The sequence below is a fragment of the Scyliorhinus torazame genome, chromosome 7, assembly GCF_047496885.1.
Source record: "Scyliorhinus torazame isolate Kashiwa2021f chromosome 7, sScyTor2.1, whole genome shotgun sequence".
Taxonomy (NCBI): Eukaryota; Metazoa; Chordata; class Chondrichthyes; order Carcharhiniformes; family Scyliorhinidae; genus Scyliorhinus; species Scyliorhinus torazame.
Window position 1 is genome coordinate 195,024,610 of NC_092713.1, and position 21,801 is coordinate 195,046,410.

A 21,801-nucleotide genomic window follows, 5' to 3' on the forward strand; every position below is an offset into this window, starting at 1 on the left:
CCCACACGTAGTTAGGAACATTCTCACCATACATTATTTATTGCCACACACATACATTCTTTTATAAAAGGGGGGATGTCATAATATACACCAGTATATCATGGAGCAGATACACACACTGATGGATACACAGCAAGACCAATCAACACACACAACACCACAGCCAATCACTCGTTAGAGCACACTCACTATAAAGACAGGGGGCATCAGAGTTCCCGCTCATTCGGGATACAGCCTCCTACAAGGACAGAGCTTACAGCTTACAGCACAGATCCTCACCATGTGCTGAGTGCATAGACTGGTTCGGACAGGCATAGGTCTTTAGTTTAATCTAACATCATGTTAACCCACAGTGAAAGTATGTTCAACAGTTTCTAACTTAATAAAATAGAGTTGCACTATTTTAAGTGTTGGTGGCCTGTATGCGTTCCACGGATCCAGAGCACCCAACACATCAAAGTGCAAGTAAATCGCTGCTTCACCTGGAAGGAATGTTTGGGCTTTTGGATGATGTGGGAGGAGGTAAAGGGGCAGGTGTTACCTGTGAGTGCTCGCAAAAGTGCCTTGGGAAGGGGATGAAGTGTTGGGGTTTTAGAGGAGCTGAGGAGGGCCCTGTCAACCACAGTAGGGGGAATCCTCGGCTGAGGAAAGAGGAAGACATTTTATAAGTGCTATTATAGAAGCTGGTATCATCAGAGCAGATGCGACAGAGACACTGGGAGAATGGAAGCCCATACAGAATGAAACGTACGAGGAGGTGTAGTTGAGACAGCTGTGGGAGTTGATGGGTTTGTAATGGATTTTGGTTGACAGTCTATTACCAGAAATGGAAACAAAGAAATCAAGGAAGGGAAGGAAAGTGCCGGAGATGGACCATGTGAAGGCGGCAGAGGGCAGGAAATTGAAGCAAAATTAATACATTTTTCCAGGTCCAGCCGAGAACATGAGGCAGCGCCGATACAGTCATCAAAGTACCGGAGAAAGGGTTGTGGGAGGAGGCCTGAATGTGACTGGAACAAGGAATATTCTACATGTACCACAAAAAGATATGCATAACTATGGCCCACGTACATACCCATAGCCACAACTTTTATTTGGAGAAAGTGAGGCAAGATAAAAGAAAAATTGTTCAGAGCAAACAAGTTCTGCCAGGTGGATAAAGATGGTGGTGGATGGGGATGAATCCATCACATTTCTACCTCTCTGCAGCTTTGATGAAGAGCGATTCCATTGTATGGTTGGATTGATCTTGACTCATAATGACTGCTTCTTTGCCCAATTTCAAATTTTTTGCCTCAAGTAAATGAAAGTGTTTAAAGCAAATAAAACAAAAATACATTTTTTTTAATGGTGGGTTGCATACAGCACTGTCCTGAAGATGAATTTTTAATTACTGGAGAGTCCAGGTCACATTGGAAGGGTTTGCAACCTTGAAAAATATCTAAAAGTAACACTGGTCTTGTTTATCTGCAGCAGAAGGCATCATGTGCCGAACTCGACCATGTGGGTTTAGCATAAAGCTTTCCTTTTACTCTGTCTCAGCAAAGACCTAAAACCCAAATTTCAAAACAATGTCCCCCATCCCATATTTCAATTTGTGTACCAGGCATATTGTGAGAGCCCCAAAAATGGGCAGTTTTACTGAAGGAACTGTGCCCAGTGGGTATGGCATTCAGACAATCCAAATTTCTTCCACTTAGAATAATGGTAGAGAGAAGACTTTCAGCAATCAACCTAACATTGGAACTCAAGCAGCCAAATACCATCTTATGTTTTTGAATCCTGTCAGATGTCACTGTTACTTTTAGAATAACATTGTTAATGAATGAGAACCATCAATGTTGTAACGATTATTGGGAGGAACAATGTGAAAAATAAATGTTCGCGCATAATAAAGATGGCAGGGGAGGTGATGTGTTGCGGCTGCGGAATGTGGGAGCTCCTGGACGCCAATGTTATCCAGGACAAACACATCTTACGTAAGTGTCTGTGGCTTTAGGAAACTCGGCTCAGACTCATTGAGCTGGAGGCCGAGCTGCGATGCATTAGGGAAGGGAACACTTCCTACCAGGACACAGTCACACAGTTAGGATCGGGTCTTCTGATTTGGTCAGTATCCAGGGACAGGAGGATGTGACTGCAAGTGAGGCAAGTATGGGGATCCAGGAGGTAGAAGTGGAGGAGCCTCAGCCTTTGAAGTTGTCTGGTAGATTCAAGGTTCTTGCAATATGTATGAATGGAAGCTGTGGCTGCAGGGTGGATGAGCAAACTGACCATGGCACCATGGTACAGGAAACCATTCAAGCGAGGGGAGTTCATAGAAATGTAGTGATTGTAGGGACAGTAAATTCAGGGTGACAGACACAGTTCTCGGCAGCAAGGAGCAGGAGTTCGGATGGCTGTGTTGCCTGCCTGGTGCCAGTGTTTGGGAACATGTACTCCGGGCTGGAGAGGAACTTGCATTGGGGTGGAGGGGGGGGGTGGGGTGAGAGAATCCAGCGGTTGTGGTCTATACAGGTACTAATGACATAATTAAAACTAGGAAAGTAGTTCTGCTGCAGGAGTGCGAGCAGCTAGGGGCTAAATTGAAAAGCAAAACCACAGAGATAATAATCTCTGGATTGCTACCTGTGCCACGAACAAATTGGCATAAAGTGAATGTGTGGCTCAAAAGCTGGTGTTGGGAAAATAGGTTTTGATTCATGTGACACTGGTACCATTACTGGGGGAAATGGGAGCTGTACCATTGACGACTTCACCTGAACTGTGCTGTGCCTAGTTACACGGTGAGTCAGGTAACTGCATGGTAAATAGTGCTTTTAACTAAATAATGGGGGTGAGGGATCAAGTCTGGGAAAATGTGATGAATTAAATGGAGAAGATAAGGACCAAGACAGGAAAAAGAGAAATGATGATCAGAGCATGGCAGGAAGGGATAGAGTGTACAAACCAAAATTTGCACCAGCAGATAAAGCAAGGGGTTACAAACAAAAGTAAAAAGACAGAACAAAGGCTTTGGGCAGGATTCTTCATCCTGCCGCACCCGTTTTCTGGCGCGGCGCTCCCCCGTCAGCAGCGGCATCCTCCGCCCCGCCAGCCGGCCAATGGGGTTTCCCATTGTGGGGACCCTCACACTGTCGGGAAATTCGCTGATGTGAGTGTGCTGCCGACAAAATGGAGGATCCTGCCTGTGGAGAATCCAGCCCTTTGTGTCAGAATGCCTATAGCATTCACAGAAAGTAGATGAATTAACAGGGCAAATTTTCAAAAGTGTACAATTCGATAGCTATTACAGAGTCATGTCTGCAAGATAACAATGTCTGGAGCTCAAAAGTTCAAGGGTACATGATATTTAGGAATGACAAGAAGCTAGAAAATGCTGGAGGAGTAGCTCAAAGGATGACATTGGCACAATAGAGAGAGCTTAACCTGTTTCTGGACATCAACATGTAGAATAAGTTTGAGGAGAAATAAGAAATAGTAAAGGTAAGAAGTCACTTGTGGGAATGGCTAAGAGCACCCGCTAACAGGAACTACACTGTAGGATGGGTTATACTGGAAAAAATAATGTGAGAAATGTACGGCAATAATCATGGGTGATTTTAATCTACTTACAGATGGAAAAATCTGATTGGCAATGTTAGCCCAGATGATGAGTTCATAGAATGTTTTGGGGGCAGTTTCTTAGAGCAGCAGATTCCTGCACCAACCAGAGAGCAGTTGATACTCGGGGCGGATTCTCTGTCCGTTCTCGACAGCGGGATTCTCTGGTCCCGCTCCAGTGAACGGGAGATTTGACTGAGCGTCAGATTCTCCATCCTGGCTAGCAGCGGTAACGGGGTGAACCCGCAATGGAGAACTCTGGCCTAGATCTGATAATGTGCAATAAGACTGGATTAATTTAATGACCTCAGTTTGGAGGCACACCAAGATAGTTGTGATCAGGATACGATTGAATTTGAATGTCACTTTAGTTTGAGGGAGAGGAGTGGATCAAAGACAGGTTTAGGGAGCAATCATCATCCATAATAGCATGGAGAGAGGATTGGTTGGCACACAGGAAATAGGCATAAATGAGTAATTTTCAGATTGGTAAAATGTGACGAGTGGTATGAATTGTATGCAAATTGCCACAGGGAACAATGCTGGGGCCTCAACTATTTACAATTTACTTCAATAATTTGGGATAAAAGTATGGTTGCTAAATTTGCTGAGGACACAAAGATAGGTGGGAAAGTAAATTGTGAAGGAATCGGCCAAAGTGAGCACGAATTTGACAGATTTAGTAGCATGTGGGAAAATGGAACTCACATTCAAGATGAATAGAAAAGCAGCAGATTATTTAAATGGAGAGCATCTTCAGAATTTCGTGGCACCGAGCGATTTGGGTGCCGTGGTATATGAATCACAAAAAAATTAATATGCAGACATAGCAAGTGATTGTGAAGGCAAGTGGAATGGTGTTAATCTAGTGTAGGGAAATGGAATATAAAAATCAGGATATTTTGCTGCAGTTGTCAGGCTGTTGTTGAGACCACATGTGGAGTACTCTGTATAGTTTTGGCCTCCTTATTTAAGAAAAGGTATAAATGCGTTAAAAGCAGTTCAGAGAAGATTCACTCTACTAATACCTGTGTCATGACACTCTGGGCAGTGCGCGGTCAGTTCCAGCCCACTCGTCCCAGAGTCACAACACAAGTGAATTAACCGATAATTCTTATGAAAGTACCTGAAGACTTTGACTCTTAGCTGCCCAATAATTACAGTCACCAGGTTTGTAAGTTTAAACACAATTACTGTTTATTTATAATAATCTTTATTGTCACAAGTAGGCTTACATTAACACTGCAATGAAGTTACTGTGAAATTTCCCTCATTGCCACATTCCGGCGCCTGTTTGGATACACAGAGAGAGAATTCAGAATGTCCAAATTACCTAACAGCTCATCTTTCGGGAATTGTGGGAGGAAACTGGAGCACCCAGAGGAAACCCACGCAAACACAGGGAGAATGTGCAGACTCCACACAGACAGTGGCCCAAACCGGGAATCGAACCAAGAACCATCATGAAATATGCAGTAGGGTGGCATGGTAGCACAGTGGTTAGCACAGTTGCTTCACAGCCCCAGGTCCCAAGTTTGATCCCTGGCTTCGGTCACTGTCTGTGTGGAGTCTGCACGTTCTCCCTGTGTCTGCGTGGGTTACCTCCGGGTGCTCCAGTTTGCTCCCACTGTCCAAAGATGTGCAGGTTAGGTAGATTGGCCATGTTAAATTACCCATAGGAAAAGAAACAAAATGCAGTAAATGCAAATGGATAACAACAAACTAATACCTACTACCCACTTTAACTGCCCTACCCTCTATCCTCACACAAAAGACAGGCAAACACAGAAAGGAGGAAAGGGGTGAGAAATAATAGGGATGAAAGTCAAAAGATAAGAGTCTTTGCTTCGAATGCTTTGGATGGTGGTTCTTTCACACACTTTCATCACAGCAAGCTGGAAGATTAGAGTCTCTGGTTTCAGGCCAGTAATAGTCTTCTATGTCGATAATTCATGCAGAATACTTATAGTTTAGAGAAATGCTGTACTCACAGGCAGCAGGTTTTCTGGAGAGACACTTTATTTCTCATCAAACTGAACCTTCAGCTCGAGGTTCGCATTCAAGCCCCTATCTTTCAGGAGGGAAAGTTGGTTGGTTCTGATTCTGCCTGTACATAGATTCATCCAAGCTCTCTGCTAGTTCAGACACACAGCCTTTCTGAACAGAGAGGAAAGCAGATTCTTTCCTGGGCTGCCAAAATCAAAAGTCAAATGAAGTGCAACCGTTGGAATTCTGAAAAACATTCCTGTGGGATCAGACCCAACCACCACCTGTTACTGGGCACAGCACATGCTTTTGGGCCCATTCATTGGCCACCAACCAAATCAATCAAACTGAGTCCCAGCCAACCTCTGCCATTGGTGCCGGTCAATCTGCAACTCCAGTATGAACCAACACAAACTAGCGTAATGATCTTTCCTGCTGCTGGGATACTCTGCTTGAATTAAAGGCGCAGATAACTTGTCTCAAAGACACATGTCCATTAATCATTCATTCATCAAAAATGTTACGACAGAAATAAAAGAAAGATGAAATAAGGGAATAAACAGGAACAAACTGAAAGGACCCTTACACCCGGGATGGGGTGGGGGTTTGTCATATGAGGAAAGGTTCGACAGGATGGGCCTGTATCCATTAGAGTTTAGATCAATGAGAAGTGATCTTATTTAAACATGTAAGATCCTAAGGGACTTGACAGAGTGAATGCTGAAAGGATGTTGCCCCTGTGGGAGAGAATTGAACTAGAAGAGTCAGTTTAAAAAGGGTCTCCCATTTAAGACAGAGAAAAGGGGCGGGATTCTCCGTTCCACCAGTTGCGTATTTCTCAGCTGCGTGATGTTCACTGATGACGGGATTCTCTCTTCCTGCTGCTCGCCATTGGAATTTTCCATTGAAGCCACCCCACGCCACCAGGAAATACGCAGATGGAAGTGGACTACCAGGAGGAAACGAGAATCCCAACGGCCAGAGGATTCCGGCCCGGATTATTATGTTTTTCCCTCAGAAGGTTATAAGTAGATTGATTCTTGACTAACAAGACAGTTAAAGATTATCAGGTATCGGCAGAAAGTGATGTTGGGGCCACAATTAAATTAGCTGTGATCTTATTGAATGACGGAGCAGACTCGAGGGGCCAAATGGCCTAATCCTGCTCCTAATTTGTGTATTTGTGTGTAAATTGTGATGGAAGGCCTATTTTTTTTGAAGTGCTCAAGCAACTTAATACAAGAGACAGCCACATTGGTTTGGGACTGCAATCAAATATAGAACAGACTGAGTAGTCCCATCTCCAAAAGACATTAGTTGGGAATTATTTACAGCAAGCCGACAGCTGCCTGGCCACTTTTACTGATTCTCCATAATTATGTGGATGTGAATTCTAATTCTCAAACAGTCGTTTTTTTCCTGCACTTGACATTTCTCAGTCTCTGCACTTCTTTTACAGAATGCCGTGACATACTGCTTCCCATGATGATTGAAGAACTGAAGGGCCAGCTGCAGCAGAAAGATGAACATCATCAGAACCAGGACTTAAAGTACTGCATTGAGTTACTCAATAGCATCCTGGAGGTCCTCAGCAAACCTAACGTGGTAGGTGATCCTGATCATGATTGCCGCATTTTTATTCTTGCCCCTGTTAATCAATAATTGATGGTGCGAGTACTGTGGTAAAGGTGAAGCCTGGTCTTCGAAACCTTGAAAAAGAACATAAGATCATGAGCAGACTATTCAGCCCCTTGAGCCTGCTCTGTCATTTAGCAAGATCATGGCTGATTTTCTACCTCCGTATCATAAAAGAATCATAAAATCCCTACAGTGCAGAAGGAGGCCACTTGGCTCATCAAGTCTGCACTCACCCTCTGAAAATGTACCCTACCTAGGCCCACTCCCCCGCCCTCTCCCAGTAACCCCACCTAACCTTTGGACACTAGCAGTAATTTAGCATGGCTAATCCACCTAACCTGCACAGCTTTGGACTGTGGGAGGAAAACGGAGCATCCAGAGGAAACCCACGCAGACACAGGGAGAGCGTGCAAACTCCACACAGACATTCACCTGAGGTCATAATTGAACCCGGATCCGTGGCACTGTGAGGCAGCAGTGTTAACCACTGTGCCATCTTCCCACACTATCCCCATACCATCATTGGTATCGAGAACACACTTGATGACTGAATCTCCATGCCCTCTGGGATTGCATGAATTGTATACATATATATTTATTCTAGGTGATGCACTGGCCATTTAAATGTACTTCCACAGCACCCCATTACATAAGGGCTCATTTTAAGTTGGGTGAGAATTGAATTGGGGGGTGGGGGTGTGTGTAATCAGTCTGTGCCCTCCCTGCAGCTGCCCGAGCACTTCATGAATAGAGCAAGTGGACAGATGATAGAACTGTCTGAGCTAATCTGCTAGGCAGGCACAGAATTCAAACCTATTAAGCTGGAAGGGTTGAATTATCACAGGAACAGGCTTTAATGGGCCAAAGGCTTTTTAATCTTTCTTTCATCTCTATCTTGTTTTCCTTCTTATTTGAACCAAAGCAGTGGACGTGTGGCTTTTGAAGTAATTATTACTTCCTTCAAGGATTCAATTTTAATCTCTGAAACTTCTTGTTAGGCCATCAAGAAGCTGTCGCTAAGCCTGATTAATATACTTTCTCCATGTGGGGTTTTAAACATTTCTTTGCTGAAGGTCATAATGACTTGATAAAGATATTCCTACCTTGCAACCTGTGGTGTGTTGGAAGGATTCAATTCAGGCCAAAATGAGGTGGGATTTGGTTTTCTGTGGATTTTACTGGATTGGGAACTGCTGTTACAGATATCGAATATCAGGAGGTTATGGAGTGAAGCACAACTGTGACTAGAATTAATTTGAATATATTTTTGGTGCAGGAAGGACTCTTGTTTTTTTTCCATCTCGTCTTTTGCTTAGTACTGGTCTTTCCTCTGTGTTATCTCTCATAAAGACTCCAGTTGGAGCAGTAATGTGGTTTGCTTTCATTTAAGACTTTCTGAAGGGCATTATTGGACATCCAGGATATACACGACGAGGATGACACTCGGCTTGCTCGGCTCTTCTCCCTTTGGATAAAATCGGCAACGATCCCGGACTCACTCAAAAAGAGCCGAACGGTCTTGATCCCTAAGTGCGAGGATCAAGAGAGCCTGAAAGACATTGATAACTGGCGACCAATCACCATAGGTCCTATACAACTTTTGTTCTCCAGCTATCCTGGCTTTACTTTCCAGTGAAGTCGGAAGAGAAAAATATTGCAAACCAATCCTGTGGGTTTCCTTGTCTCATGGGTTAGTTTAAACTTAATCCCATTCTCTCTGGAGCTAACAGCCAAATCCCGAGGAGACTCTGCACTGTGATTATTATAAGATGTTTTCATCAATTGTCCACTCCAGTCTTCGCCTACAATGGGCGGGATTCACATTGCGATATCTCGCGAGATCGCGTTAGATCTCGTGAGGCATGGCAAGCCGGGTAGGTCCCGGAAGAGGGATCTCCTGGCATGGGCAACATGGTAGCAATTAGTGGTTAGCACTGTTGCTTCACAGCTCCAGGGTCCCATGTTCAACTCCCGGCTTGGGTCACTGTCTTTGCGGAGTCTTCACGTTCTCCCCGTGTCTATGTGGGTTTCCTCCGGTTGCTCCGGTTTCCTCCCACAGTCCAAAGATGAGCAGGTTAGGTGAACTGGCCATGGTAAATTGCCCCTTAGTGTCCAAAAAAGGATAGGTGGGGTCACGGGGATAAAGTGGAGGTGTGAGCTTAAGTAGAGTACTCTTTCCAAGGGCTGGTGCAGACTCGGTGAGCCCAATGGGTTCCTTCTGCACTGTAAATATTATGATTCTATGATCTACTGGCCATGCCGTGCCGTGCTACCTTTCGAGCGTCACATGGCCAGTAGATCGTGCCGTCTATCTTGGGAGGCCATATTAACAAGCAACATGGCTAGCAAAGTGGAAGTAAAAATCCCATTCTGAACTGGAAAATGGTCAGGGCTGAAGCAGCAAGGTTGAAGAATGATGGAGGATGAAAACTTTAAAAACAAAGTTGTCAGAATGGGCAACATGAAGCATGTTAGCTAGAAGCTGTGTCGAAAGAAAGGCATGAATTCAAACAAAATAGGGTAGGAATTGAATTGAGACATAAGACCTTGGTATAAAGGGTCTGATGGTCCATAAGTTTAGTTGCACTAAAGCAGATTTTGTTTCACCATAAAATTGATTGAAATTCACTTGTTAGGTGTAAGTAATATAGTTGTGTGTAAATGCTTTTATGAACTATGATTTTAGCAAAGTGTAAAATGTACTTAAGGGCGCAACAGTTAAAACTTAAATCAACCCAAAAGCTTGCATGCTTCAGAGTTTAATGCCCACTTTGGATGGTAAAATGGTAACTCACTCACACACCAAAATACGAATGAGGGCAGCCAGCAGTCTAGGAAAGCTGGATTATCATTTAAAAGCCCACATGTGTACCTCTGATAGATTTTAGAAAGTATTTTCCATCCACTAGACCTGCTTAACTAAGGTAGGGACTATTACCAGCACCAGCCCCTCTTCAAATAGCTTAGCTAGTGAAGGCAAAGTATAATAATAGTAATAATCTTTATTGTAACACTGCAATGAAGTTACTGTGAAAAGCCCCTAGTCGCCACATTCCGGGGCCTGTTCGGGAACACGGAGGGAGAATTCAGAATGCTGATATTACCTAACAGTACGTCTTTCAGGATTTGTGGAGGAAACCTGAGCACCCGGAGGAAACCCACGCAGACATGGGGAGAACGTGCGGACTGCGCATAGACAGTGACCCAGCAGGGAATCGAACCTGGTACCCTGGTGCTAGACCCTGTGCTGTGAAGCAACATGCTAACCTGTGCTACAGTGCTGCCCAGTGTGACATTCCTCGAGGTGTTCCATCGCCACTTGGTGCTGGTGTTATTGTAACCATTGATCTCAGAGCTAAGGTGGAAATCAAGGTCCAGGGTTTTCCCCTCTCTTCATTCCTCGGGTCCAGTGTTTTCCCTCTCCTCATTCCTCTGGCTGTTGGTAAGAACAGAGTTCTGCTTCCCTCTATCTCAAATTGACTAATAGTCCTGAAGAAGATTCATACGGATTTAAAATGTTAACTGTGTCTCTCCACAGATGCTGCCAGACCTGCTGAGTTTATCCAGCATTTTCAGTTTTTATTTCAGACTAATAGCCCTGTTGCTTAAGCTCTTGCATGATTAATACCCTTACTGTGGGCAAATTGGCTGTCTCATTTCCCTTCATTACAACAGTGGCTACACTTTGAAAAGGGGCTTAATTGGCTGTGCAAGAATGACGCAGTGTTAATTCTGCTGAGCTAGTAATCCAGAGGCCTAGGCTAATGCTCTGGGGTCATGGTTCAAATCCCAAAGGAGCCGGTGAAACTGAAATTCAATTAATAAATGTAAAGTTAATCTCAGTAATGTGACCATGCGAAGTATTATGAATTGTTGTTCAAAGAAAACCGATCTGGTTCACTAATGCCCCATGAAGAAGGAAATCTGCTGCCCTTTCCCTGTAAGGACTCCACGTGACTCCAAACTCGTGACTATTGATTTCCTCCTGAAATGGCCTAGCAAGTCACTCAGTTAAAAGACAATTAGGGGTGGGCAACAAATAATGGTCTTGCCAGCGATGCCCACATCCCATGAAAGATTTTTTTTTAAATGTCTTTGAGCATCATGCGGTTATGAAAGGTGAGATTGAAATGCAAACTCTTATTTTTCTTTAAAACTAAGGCAGTTGGCTTTCACTGTTTAAATAAAACTACAGTCGAAATGAGGTTAAAAATAATTTCCTCAAATCAGGCAGTGCAGGTTGTTGTTCTGCTGAATCATGAGCGAATGTGTAGGAATGATTTAATACCCCTAAAACCACATGGATTTTAATCACAAATAAATTGGTCAAAGCTGCCTGGCCGACTTGCTCATAATCTCAGGTCAGTTGTTTATTTTAAGAAAATAAGTTTTCTTCACTTCAGCTTCCAACGCAGTTCCACTCACTAATTTCCCCTGAGCTTTCTGACCATATTGTTTGCTTAAAGAGCAGTCTTTTTCTGATTACGTAGATTGGAAACGCAGATATGTGTTACCTTACTGAGAATGGAAAGCTGTTGCAGGGAATCAGGGAGAAATAGAAAAATTGAGGGGATTAAAAATGTAAGAGAACACGGGAGTAATTTTGGCTCCATCTGCATCACAAACTTGGCCGTCTCTTCCCTTTGCTGAAGAAAAGAGACTTACTGATTTTCTCCCTTCCCTATCAATCTTGAAGATGCTGACTCTTTCCCAGCACACTGTAGTGACCCATTACTCTCCATCGACGGAACAAACCACACAGTTGTCTCACAATAAGGTTTACCGCAATCTTCTCAATTCCTCTGATGACCAGGAAGACACAGTTATAATGGAAACTTGCCTGAATTTATGTCCCAGTGAATTCACAGGATTTAGGTGCAGGAGTAGGCCATTCAGCCCTTCGAGCTTGCTCCACCATTCAATAATATCATGGCTGAACTAATTGTGGTTCCAACTCCACTTTCTCCAATTTGCCATCTTCCCTTCAAAAACCATGGGTGGAATTTTCCCATCTGCAATTAAATCCAACAGCGGAGGCAGGGGACAGGGAACATTTCCCACTGCAGAGGCCAGCAGGAAACCATGCCATATCATCCATCCCGATCTCATTAATTATGCATCGGGGGGGGTTTGGCACCGCATTCCGTGGCGGATGACGTGAGTCCTGCCATCATATCTGGGTGCCATATTGTAAAGGGTTCCAAGATCACTGACCCACCATTGAAGAAAGAAGGTGGGCTTCCTAAGAAAGGAGATGGATCTCCTCGATGACACTGAGCTTAGAAGGTCCACCTGTAGGTATTCTCCCCACCAACTGCTGTGGTGTTCCAGCAACTAGGGCTGCTGACAGCATCCATCCTGGACTCCAAAGAAAGCCCCAGGCATTGCTCAGATGAATCCTGACTTCTGCATGCCACATTGTTCCAGATATGTTCTGGACCAACGTGTTATACGGCTGGCATCACAGAGAATTGGAAGTGGGGGAAGATTCAATTGAGGCTTTAGCTGTGTCCCATTTTTGGGATGCAAATCAGTTTCACATGGCTTCTAGCTAGTTTCCTGACCCACCATGGCGTATACCAGTGGAAGGTCCTGTGGACAATTCACAGTGGTGTGTAACCGATTTATGAACTCCTGCCGAATTTCCTCCCACCCCGCCCACCATCCATTGAACCCTTCGGTGATGCTATGAAAAAATTCCACCCCATCACTTCCTTGTCTATGTAAATTACGTCTAACTCTCCCCCGGGGACACAGTTTAAGAATGAAAGATCTCCCTAAGCTAGAGATGAGGAGAATTGTTTTCCCGCAGTGGGTCATTAGGCTGTGGAATTCTGTTCCCCAGAAAGCAGTGGAGGTTGGATCATTGAACTTATTCAGGCTGAGTTAGACAGATTTTTGATCGATAAGGGAGTTAAGGGGGACAGACAAAAAAGTGGAGTTGAGATCATAACCAGTTCAGCCATGATCTTATCGATGTGGAGCAGGCTTAACAGGCCGAATGGCTTCCTCTATGTCCGATGTTCATAATGTCCTATAATTTGAGTTGTTTTAATGATAAAGACCTAGGGCACGATTCAGCGGCATGGTCACGCCCGACTTGGTGTCGGGACGAGGCCGTTGAATCTCGCAAGAGGCCTGGAGCAAGATTTGCGATGCTCAAAACGTCTCACGAGGTTCAACGGTATCTCGCGGCAATCTGGATCTTGCTCTTGCTGGCCGAGATCCTGGCATGCATATTTAAATGAACTGTTGGGCTCATTTAATTATGTGCTCGGCCAATTCACCTGGGGCCTGGGATTCACCGGCCTCGCCAGCGAGGCCTCAACCTGGCATAGTTTGTTACTGGTTCACAAAGTCATGAACCAATCGTGATGGCACCTCGGGGGGTCCTGCTGGTAGGTTCTGCTGTTAGGTTGAGGTCCCCAGGTGGTCGAGGACAGGGTAGGGTGCCACCATGGCTCTCTCACGGCACCTGGGCACCATGCAGTGCCAGGCTGGAAGGGACGCTGCTAGGGTGCCAGGCTGGATTCTCCGCCCACACAGCTGGATTCTCCGCCAAGGAGCCCAGATGCCAGGTTGCCCATGCCAGGGGTTGGACCAGGGTGGGGGTGGGGCAGCCCTGCCTATAAAAGGTGGGCTGAGGGGGAGCTCGAGGACCTTGGAAGAGGTAAGTTGGATGAAGTCGGGGGGAGGGGGGGTCCTGAGGTCATGGTGGAGGTGCTGAGAGGGGTCAAAAGATTGGCACTGCAAGCGTCGAGAAACACCCCACCAAATGTGCCATTCAGCGGACTTTAATTTGACCCTAAATTCACAAATCTGCCTCATAATTTATTTCCTCATACCAGCCAGAACCATAGTGAATTTGTGTACACACTCTCAAAGCCCGTCCTTCCAAATGTATGGACCCCAGTACAGCACACAGTATTCTAATTGAGATCTTAGTATGATTTTATGTAGACTCATCACTGTTTATTGCCTTTTTTTCAGCACATCTTGTGATAAAATGTGGAATTCCATTCACTATTTTCCGGCCTTATCCACCTTTAATGCCCTGTCAACCTGGATCACAAATTCCTTTGCTCTGCAGCATTGGGCCTACTTCCATTTAGAATGTAGCAACTGGTATAGGTCTATAACATTCCTTCAAAGCATAATAACTGTTAAACCAACAACAGAAATGTATTTTTATACAGGACCTTTAACATAATGAAAAAACCCAATGCATTTCACAGGGGTGGTTTACAAGAAAGCATACACAGAGCCATAGGAAGGTGTTCGATCACCTGGCCTAAAGCTTGGTCAAATGGTAGATATTAAGGATTGTCTTAAAGAAGGAAAGCGGTTGAGGAGGGGTTGAATAAACTCGGTTTGTTCTCACTGGAACAAAGGAGGTTGAGGGGAGACCTGATAGAGGTCTACAAAATTATGAGGGGCATAGACAGAGTGGATAGTCAGAGGCTTTTCCCCAGGGTAGAGGGGTCAATTACTAGGGGGCATAGGTTTAAGGTGAGAGGGGCAAGGTTTAGAGTAGATGTACGAGGCAAGTTTTTTACGCAGAGGGTAGTGGGTGCCTGGAACTCGCTACCGGAGGAGGTGGTGGAAGCAGGGACGATAGTGACATTTAAGGGGCATCTTGACAAATATATGAATAGGATGGGAATAGAGGGATACGGACCCAGGAAGTGTAGAAGATTGTAGTTTAGTCGGGCAGCATGGTCGGTACGGGCTTGGAGGGCCGAAGGGCCTGTTCCTGTGCTGTGCATTTCTTTGTTCTTTGTTCTTTGAAAGCGAAATAAAGAGATGGGGAGGTGCAAGAAGTGTATTCCAGAGCTTGAGGCTGAAGCAATTGAAGGCACCGATGGTGGAGCAATTAAAATCAGGGAAACAAGAGGCCAGAAGTTGAGGAGCATAGAAGGGCTGTGACGTTGGAAGTGATTACAGAGCTCTTTTTTGGGGGGGGGCGGCATTCAGAGATTTGATAACAATGTTTGAAGCTACTGCTGCACCAGGAGCCAATGTACATCAGTGAGCACAGGAATGATAGGGCAAAGGACTTCCTACAGGTTAAGGTCTTGCATGACCCCAAGTATGATGTGGTCGGTATGACTTGAAGCTTTTAGCACAGATAAACTGAGGCAGGGTCGAAATTGGGTGATATTACAGAAGTGGAAATTGGTGGTTTTAGTGATGACACAAATATGAGGTTGGAATCTCAACTCGGGATTAAATTTGACATCAATTTTACAAACAGACTGGCTTAATCTCAGATTTCTGCCTTAAAATTTCTGACTTAAAATGACCAACATGGTAGTGTAAACCACAACTAGTTCTGGGTGATATTTCTACTGGGCATTGAAAAGCTACCATGGTTTTGAGTTCAAAATAAGGGCAATAAATTAAAATTTGAAAGAAAGATTCCTCGGCAGAAGTATGACCCAAAGGGCGGGATTATGCGCTCAACCCCCGGGGTATATTTTACGATGGCAGAGACGACTCACCATTGGCCGCTGGTGGGATCTTCCGGTCTCATTGATATCTACAGCGTTTTACAAGACCCACCCGTCCTGCCTCAAGGGAACCCACTGCAGTAGGTCATCTTTGGCGGTCCCACCAGCAGGAAGGGCCAGGAAACCCTTCCCATTAGATGTTACAAACTGTGAGTGCATGTGCAAGGGGGAATAGGGACGATCCAGCCGTCTGAAAAATCTCATTGGGCTGGAATCTCCGCTTCTCCACACCCCGACGATGAAATAGCGTCCAGCGCCGGGGCGGAGAATCCACTTCCACGCACAAAATAGGCAGCGGTTCCCCGGGCCCCGAAAAGCGAGTACGCCACACCACGTATCCCCTACCTGCGGCCATTGCTGGAGGCCCGCTCCGCCATTCTCGGCCCCCAACCAGCCGAAGTCCCGAGGACATGGTCCACTCATGGCCCTGCCGTTCAGGATACTCATGTGGCAGCTGTGGATTCAGTCCGCAGCTGCCACGGTCGGAGGTGGGCCGGTCGGAGGGCAGGGGGGCCTCATACGGGCCCGGCGTATTTTTGGGCGGGCGGTCAGGGTTGGGCACGCGGCCAATCGGGGGCACTCTTTGGGAGGTCCAGATCCATGGTCTGAGTCCGTCATGGAGCACGGCGCGGCCACTGGAGGCCACCGCCGTGCGCATGCGCAGCCTCTGACCCAGAATTGCGGGGGCCCGTATCTGCAGCTAAAGCTGCGAGCTTCCCAACAGGTCCCTGCTAGCCCCCTGCAGGGCCACGAATAAGTGGCCTTTTCACGCCAGTTTTTCTGCCGTGAAAGGCCACAGCTTTTACGACAGTGTGGGGACATAGATGTGGGGACGCCGTGGGGATTCTCCAAAACAGAGAATCCAGTCCACTGTTGTTCCAATTTATCAATGCGATATAGAGATTTCTGACATGATTGGATCGATTGGCTCTGCCCAAAATTAATTACCATGCCATTGTGCAGGAGACAGTTTTAATAAAATGTAGAGGGTAGATAACCTATGATGAAATCGCAGGGTGGAGACAAATCAGAAAGGCCATTCATCATCTTCTACCATATTCTTCAGAGAATTAGCGTGATCAGCATTTTAGTAATTCCATTGCAGAGAGACTGGCACATACCACAGATGCTCTGTCTTACATTAAATATCAGCCTTGTCTCATTTGATAGAGCTCAAAGTAAGTACGTTATCGTTTCAAGTCTCACTCCAGAGATCTGAGCACATAATCCTGGCTGGCCCTTCAGAGCAGTAATATGGGGGACAATTGCATTGTCGGAGCATTGTCATATAAATGAGATGTGAGCTGTTAAACTGAGGGTATGTCTGATCTCCCATAGGCACTATTATAAAAAGGAGAAGTGAATTCTCCCTGATGTCTTAGAGAATTATGTATCCTTCAGCCAATACCTAAAAACAGGTTGCCTAATCATTCACCACATTTCTGGACCTTGCTGTGCTGAACACAAATTGGCTGCCACATTTATTTCTTCACAATAGTGTCATGTGAGAGTACCTTTAAGACATGATGTTTAAGCAATGTACCTTTAAGAAAACAGTGATGTCATAGAGTGGGTGGAGCTCAGCTCAGTTCAGCCATTTTGCAGTTGGGTTTTGCAAGTTTGAAAAGTGCCTGGCTGGTTTTGCTGAAAGCAGCTAAAAAGTGCCTGGCTGGTTTTGCTGAGAGCAGTTTAAAAGTAGAAAGCCAGTTTGAGACAGCAGCTTGAGAAGTTCTGGTTTGCTGTGATCTACTTGAAGGGAGAAAGCCAGGTTTGAGAAAGCAGCGTGGGTGTGTCTGTGGGTTTCCAGAGAGCTGCATGAAGAAAGCAAGGTGCTGGAGCTGAAGTCACCCAAGCTAATATATCTCTGCCATTCTACAGAAAATATATATATCCTTTAACCTGATGTGATACTGTTTAAAGGTGTTAAGTCTCTTGGAAGTTTGAAGGAACATTTTAAGGAGTTATTTACTGTTGCAATATTTTCTGAGTTATCTCTCAAGTCATTGAGATATCCAATGTTTATTTAAGATGTTAAGTTGAGTTCATGGAATAAACAGTGTTTTGTGTTTAAAAACCCACGTGTCCATAATTGTAATCCCACACCTAGGGAAAAGCCGTGTGCTCGGAAAAGCAACAAATCCATTAAAGGGAGAGGTTGGTTGAACTCCATGATACATTTTGGGGTTCTGAAAATGCCTCGCCCATAACAGTTGGGGGCTCTTGGGGGATAAAAGTCTATCTATTGGATTGGCTTTTGTGAACTTAAAGACAGTGAAGGATTGTTGCTTTTCTGGTGTGGTATTTTAGTTTAAGTCGGGAGTATGTTGTGAACAATGGCTCTTTCAGAGGCTCAGATGTTTTTGGGGGTGGAGAAGGTCACACGTAGTACTTTACGGACAGAAACGAAAAGCAGACTGTGAGATTTGGCAAGAACATTGCAGTTAACATTACCTGACAAAATGCGAAAAGATGAGGTAATTATGGCGGTGGTTAAGCATTTAAAGTTGCCTGAGATAGAGTTTGACTCATTGGAAATGGCAAAAATTCAGTTGCAAATTAAACAAATAGAACATGAGAAAGAATTAGAGCGGCTGGAATATGAGAGTGAGAGAGAGGAAAAAGAAAGAGAAAGAGAGAGAGAAAAAAGAAAAGGAGAGAGAAGAAAGGAGAAAAGAAAGAATAGCCCTAGCAGAAGAAAAAGAAAAAGAAAGGGAGATACAGATCAGGGAAAAAGATAAAGAGAGGGAGTTTGAACTTCAGAAAATGGCCATGAAACATGACAATCAGTTAAAATTGGCAGACGTAATGGGAAAGGTACAGTTGGATGATAGTGATGAGGATAGTGAGAAAGAGCGTCATAGTCGAAGACGTGGTGAGGAACTATTTAAATATGTCCAAGCATTGCCAAGGTTTGACGAGAAGGAAGTGGAAGCCTTTTTCATTTCATTTGAGAAGGTAGCTAAACAAATGAAATGGCCACAGGACATGTGGGTGTTAATGATTCAAACAAAACTGGTAGGTAGAGCTGGTGAAGTGTTTGCATCACTACCAGAGGAGGTATCTGGAACGTATGAGGAGGTGAAGAAATCCATCTTAAGTGCAGACGAGCTTGTGGTGAACCACTGTAATAGGAGATGTAAGGTAGGACCTGCACTACAGGTTCGCCGGTAGCTCCTGCCGGCTGGCTCCGCCCACGGAGAACTGTATAAATATGCACAACCTCCAGTGACCTGCCATTTCGCCAGCTGCAGCAGGAGGCCACGCATCTGACTGTAATAAAGCCACAGTTGTACTCAACTTTAGTCTTTGTGCAATTGATCGCGCATCAATTTATTACAGTCAGATTTTCGACAGAATGGATATCAGAATTAAGCCCGATCGCCTGCAGCTGGATCCGCACTCGCCCGACGCCAGAAAAGACTTTACTCACTGGCTAGCATGTTTTGAGGCCTACATCAAGGCTGCGGACCCCGAGCCAACGGAGGCTCAGAAGATAATGGTCCTGTACTCCAGACTGAGCTTCAGAGTGTTCCCGTTGATCCAAGACGCCACGAATTACACAAAAGCAATGGAATTCCTTAAGGAACACTACGCGCAGAAGGCGAACACGTTCTTCGCCAGGCATGTATTCGCCACCCGCTCGCAACTACCTGGTGAGTCCATCGAAGACTTCTGGCGGGCCCTAATTCCACTTGTCCGGGACTGTGACTGTCAGGCCGTTACAGCCGCCGAACACGCGAATCTCCTCATGCGCGATGCCTTCGTGACGGGGATTGCGTCGGACCGCATCCGAGAACGATTACTGAAAGGGACCACGCTTGAACTGGCGGAGACGAAAACCTTGGCGCTCTCCATGATGGTCGCATCCTGTAACGTACAATCTTACCCCTCCCGTCGCGCTGCCCGCCCTTCTACTCCTTCGTACCCCTCCTGGACCCCGCCGACGACCTCCTCAGCCGGGGCCCCGCCTTCCGAATACGCCTGCGGCGCATGCCGATCCGCGCACCCCGGGGGTCCCCGCTGCTACTTCTGCAGTCAGCAGAAGCACCCCCGTCAACACTGCCCGGCCCGCACTGCAGTTTGCAAAGCCTGCAGTAAAAAGGGTCATTTCGTGGCTGTGTGCCAGGCCTGCGCAGTAGCTGCAATCGAGCCCGCTGTCGCCCCCTCCCCCACGCCAATGCTCATAATGGGAGCTGCCATCTTCTCCTCACGGGTCCATGTGCGACCAATGGGCACCACCATCTTGTCCCCCTTCGGCCACGTGTGCCCCATGGGCGCCGCCATCTTGTCTCGACCCCGCAATGTGCTGACCAGGGGCTCCGCCATCTTGACCTCACAGGGTCTCCGGACATCCCGACATCGGAACCGCACACGCTCGCCACCCGAAGCATCCGATGGCTATCTGCAGCTCGCTTCGAAGACGCAGGACCAATCTCGCCCGCACAACCTGGCCACCGCGTCGACGACGGTTAAAATCAACGGCCACGCAACCTCGTGCCTGCTGGACTCCGTGAGCTTTGTTCACCCAGATACGGTAAGGCGCTGCCCCCTCGCGGTCCCCCCTGCCAATCAAAGGATCTCCCTAGCATCCCTCTCCATCCCGATCCAAGGCTTTTGCACAGTCACCCTCACGGTCCAGGGCGTAGAATTTACTAACTTCCGCCTCTATGTCCTTCCTAATCTCTGAGTAGCACTCCTGTTGGGCCTGAACTTCCAGTGCAACCTCCAGAGCCTCACCCTCAAATTCGACGGGTCCTTACCCCCCCTTACAGTTTGCGGCCTCGCAACCCTCAAGGTCGATCCCCCTCTCCCTTTTTGCCAATCTAACTGCGGATTGCAAGCCCGTTGCCACTAGGAGCAGACGGTACAGCACCCAGGACAAGACATTCATCAGGTCTGAAGTCCAGCGGCTGCTTAAGGAGGGTATTATTGAGGCCAGCAACAGCCCCTGGAGAGCCCAAGTGGTAGTGGTTAAAACTGGGGAGAAACACAAGATGGTCGTGGACTACAGCCAGACCATCAATCGGTACACGCAGCTCGACACGTACTCCCTCCCACGCATATCTGATATGGTCAATCAGATTGCGCAGTACCGGGTCTTCTCAACAATTGACCTGAAATCCGCCTACCACAAGCTCCCCATTCGGAAGTCAGACCGGCCATACGCTGCCTTCGAGGCGAACGGTCGCCTCTACCACTTCCTTAGGGTCACTTTCAGTGTCACAAATGGGGTCTCGGTCTTCCAAAGAGAGATGGACCGAATGGTCGACCAGTACGGTTTGCGGGCCACCTTTCCGTACTTAGATAATGTCACCATCTGCGGCCATGACCAGCAGGACCACGATGCCAACCTCAATAAATTCCTCCGCACTGCCACTCTTCTCAACCTGACCTACAACAAAGAAAAGTGTGTGTTCTGCACGACCCGGTTAGCCATTCTCGGCTATATAGTCCAAAATGGACTTCTCGTGCCCGTCCCCGACCGCATGCGCCCCCTCATGGAACTTCCCCTCCTCCAAGGCCCACAAACGCTGCCTGGGGTTCTTTTCCTACTACGCTCAGTGGGTCCCAAACTATGCGGACAAGGCCCGCCCACTCATTCAGTCCACCCAATTCCCCCTCGCGGCCGAGGCACAACACGTTTTCGCCAGCATCAGAGCAGATATCGCCAAGGCCGGGATGCACACAGTGGACGAGTCACTGCCTTTCCAAGTAGAAAGTGATGCTTCAGACATCGCCCTTGCCGCCACTCTAAACCAGGCAGGCAGACCCATGGCATTCTTTTCCCGCACCCTCCATGCCTCTGAAATTCGACACTCATCCATCGAAAAGGAGGCCTAAGCTATCGTTGAAGCTGTGCGGCATTGGAGGCACTACCTGGCCGGTAAGAGATTCACTCTCCTTACGGACCAATGGTCGGTAGCCTTCATGTTCAATAACACACAGCGGGGCAAGATCAAATATGATAAAATCTTGCGGTGGAGAATCGAGCTCTCCACCTATAATTACGAGATCTTGTAGCACCCAGGTAAACTCAACGAGCCCCCAGACGCCCTCTCCCGAG

At 46.4% G+C, this 21,801-nt stretch overlaps 1 protein-coding gene across 1 annotated transcript in view; it reads left to right on the plus strand.

The window, feature by feature from the left end:
• Positions 1–21,801, plus strand: part of LOC140426764 (dedicator of cytokinesis protein 2-like) — a 1,003,703-nt gene that overhangs the window by 415,773 nt on the left and 566,129 nt on the right. The window contains exon 26 of the mRNA XM_072511919.1: positions 7,049–7,194. Coding sequence (XP_072368020.1) covers positions 7,049–7,194 — 146 coding nt within the window. The remainder of the gene's footprint in view (positions 1–7,048; positions 7,195–21,801) is intronic.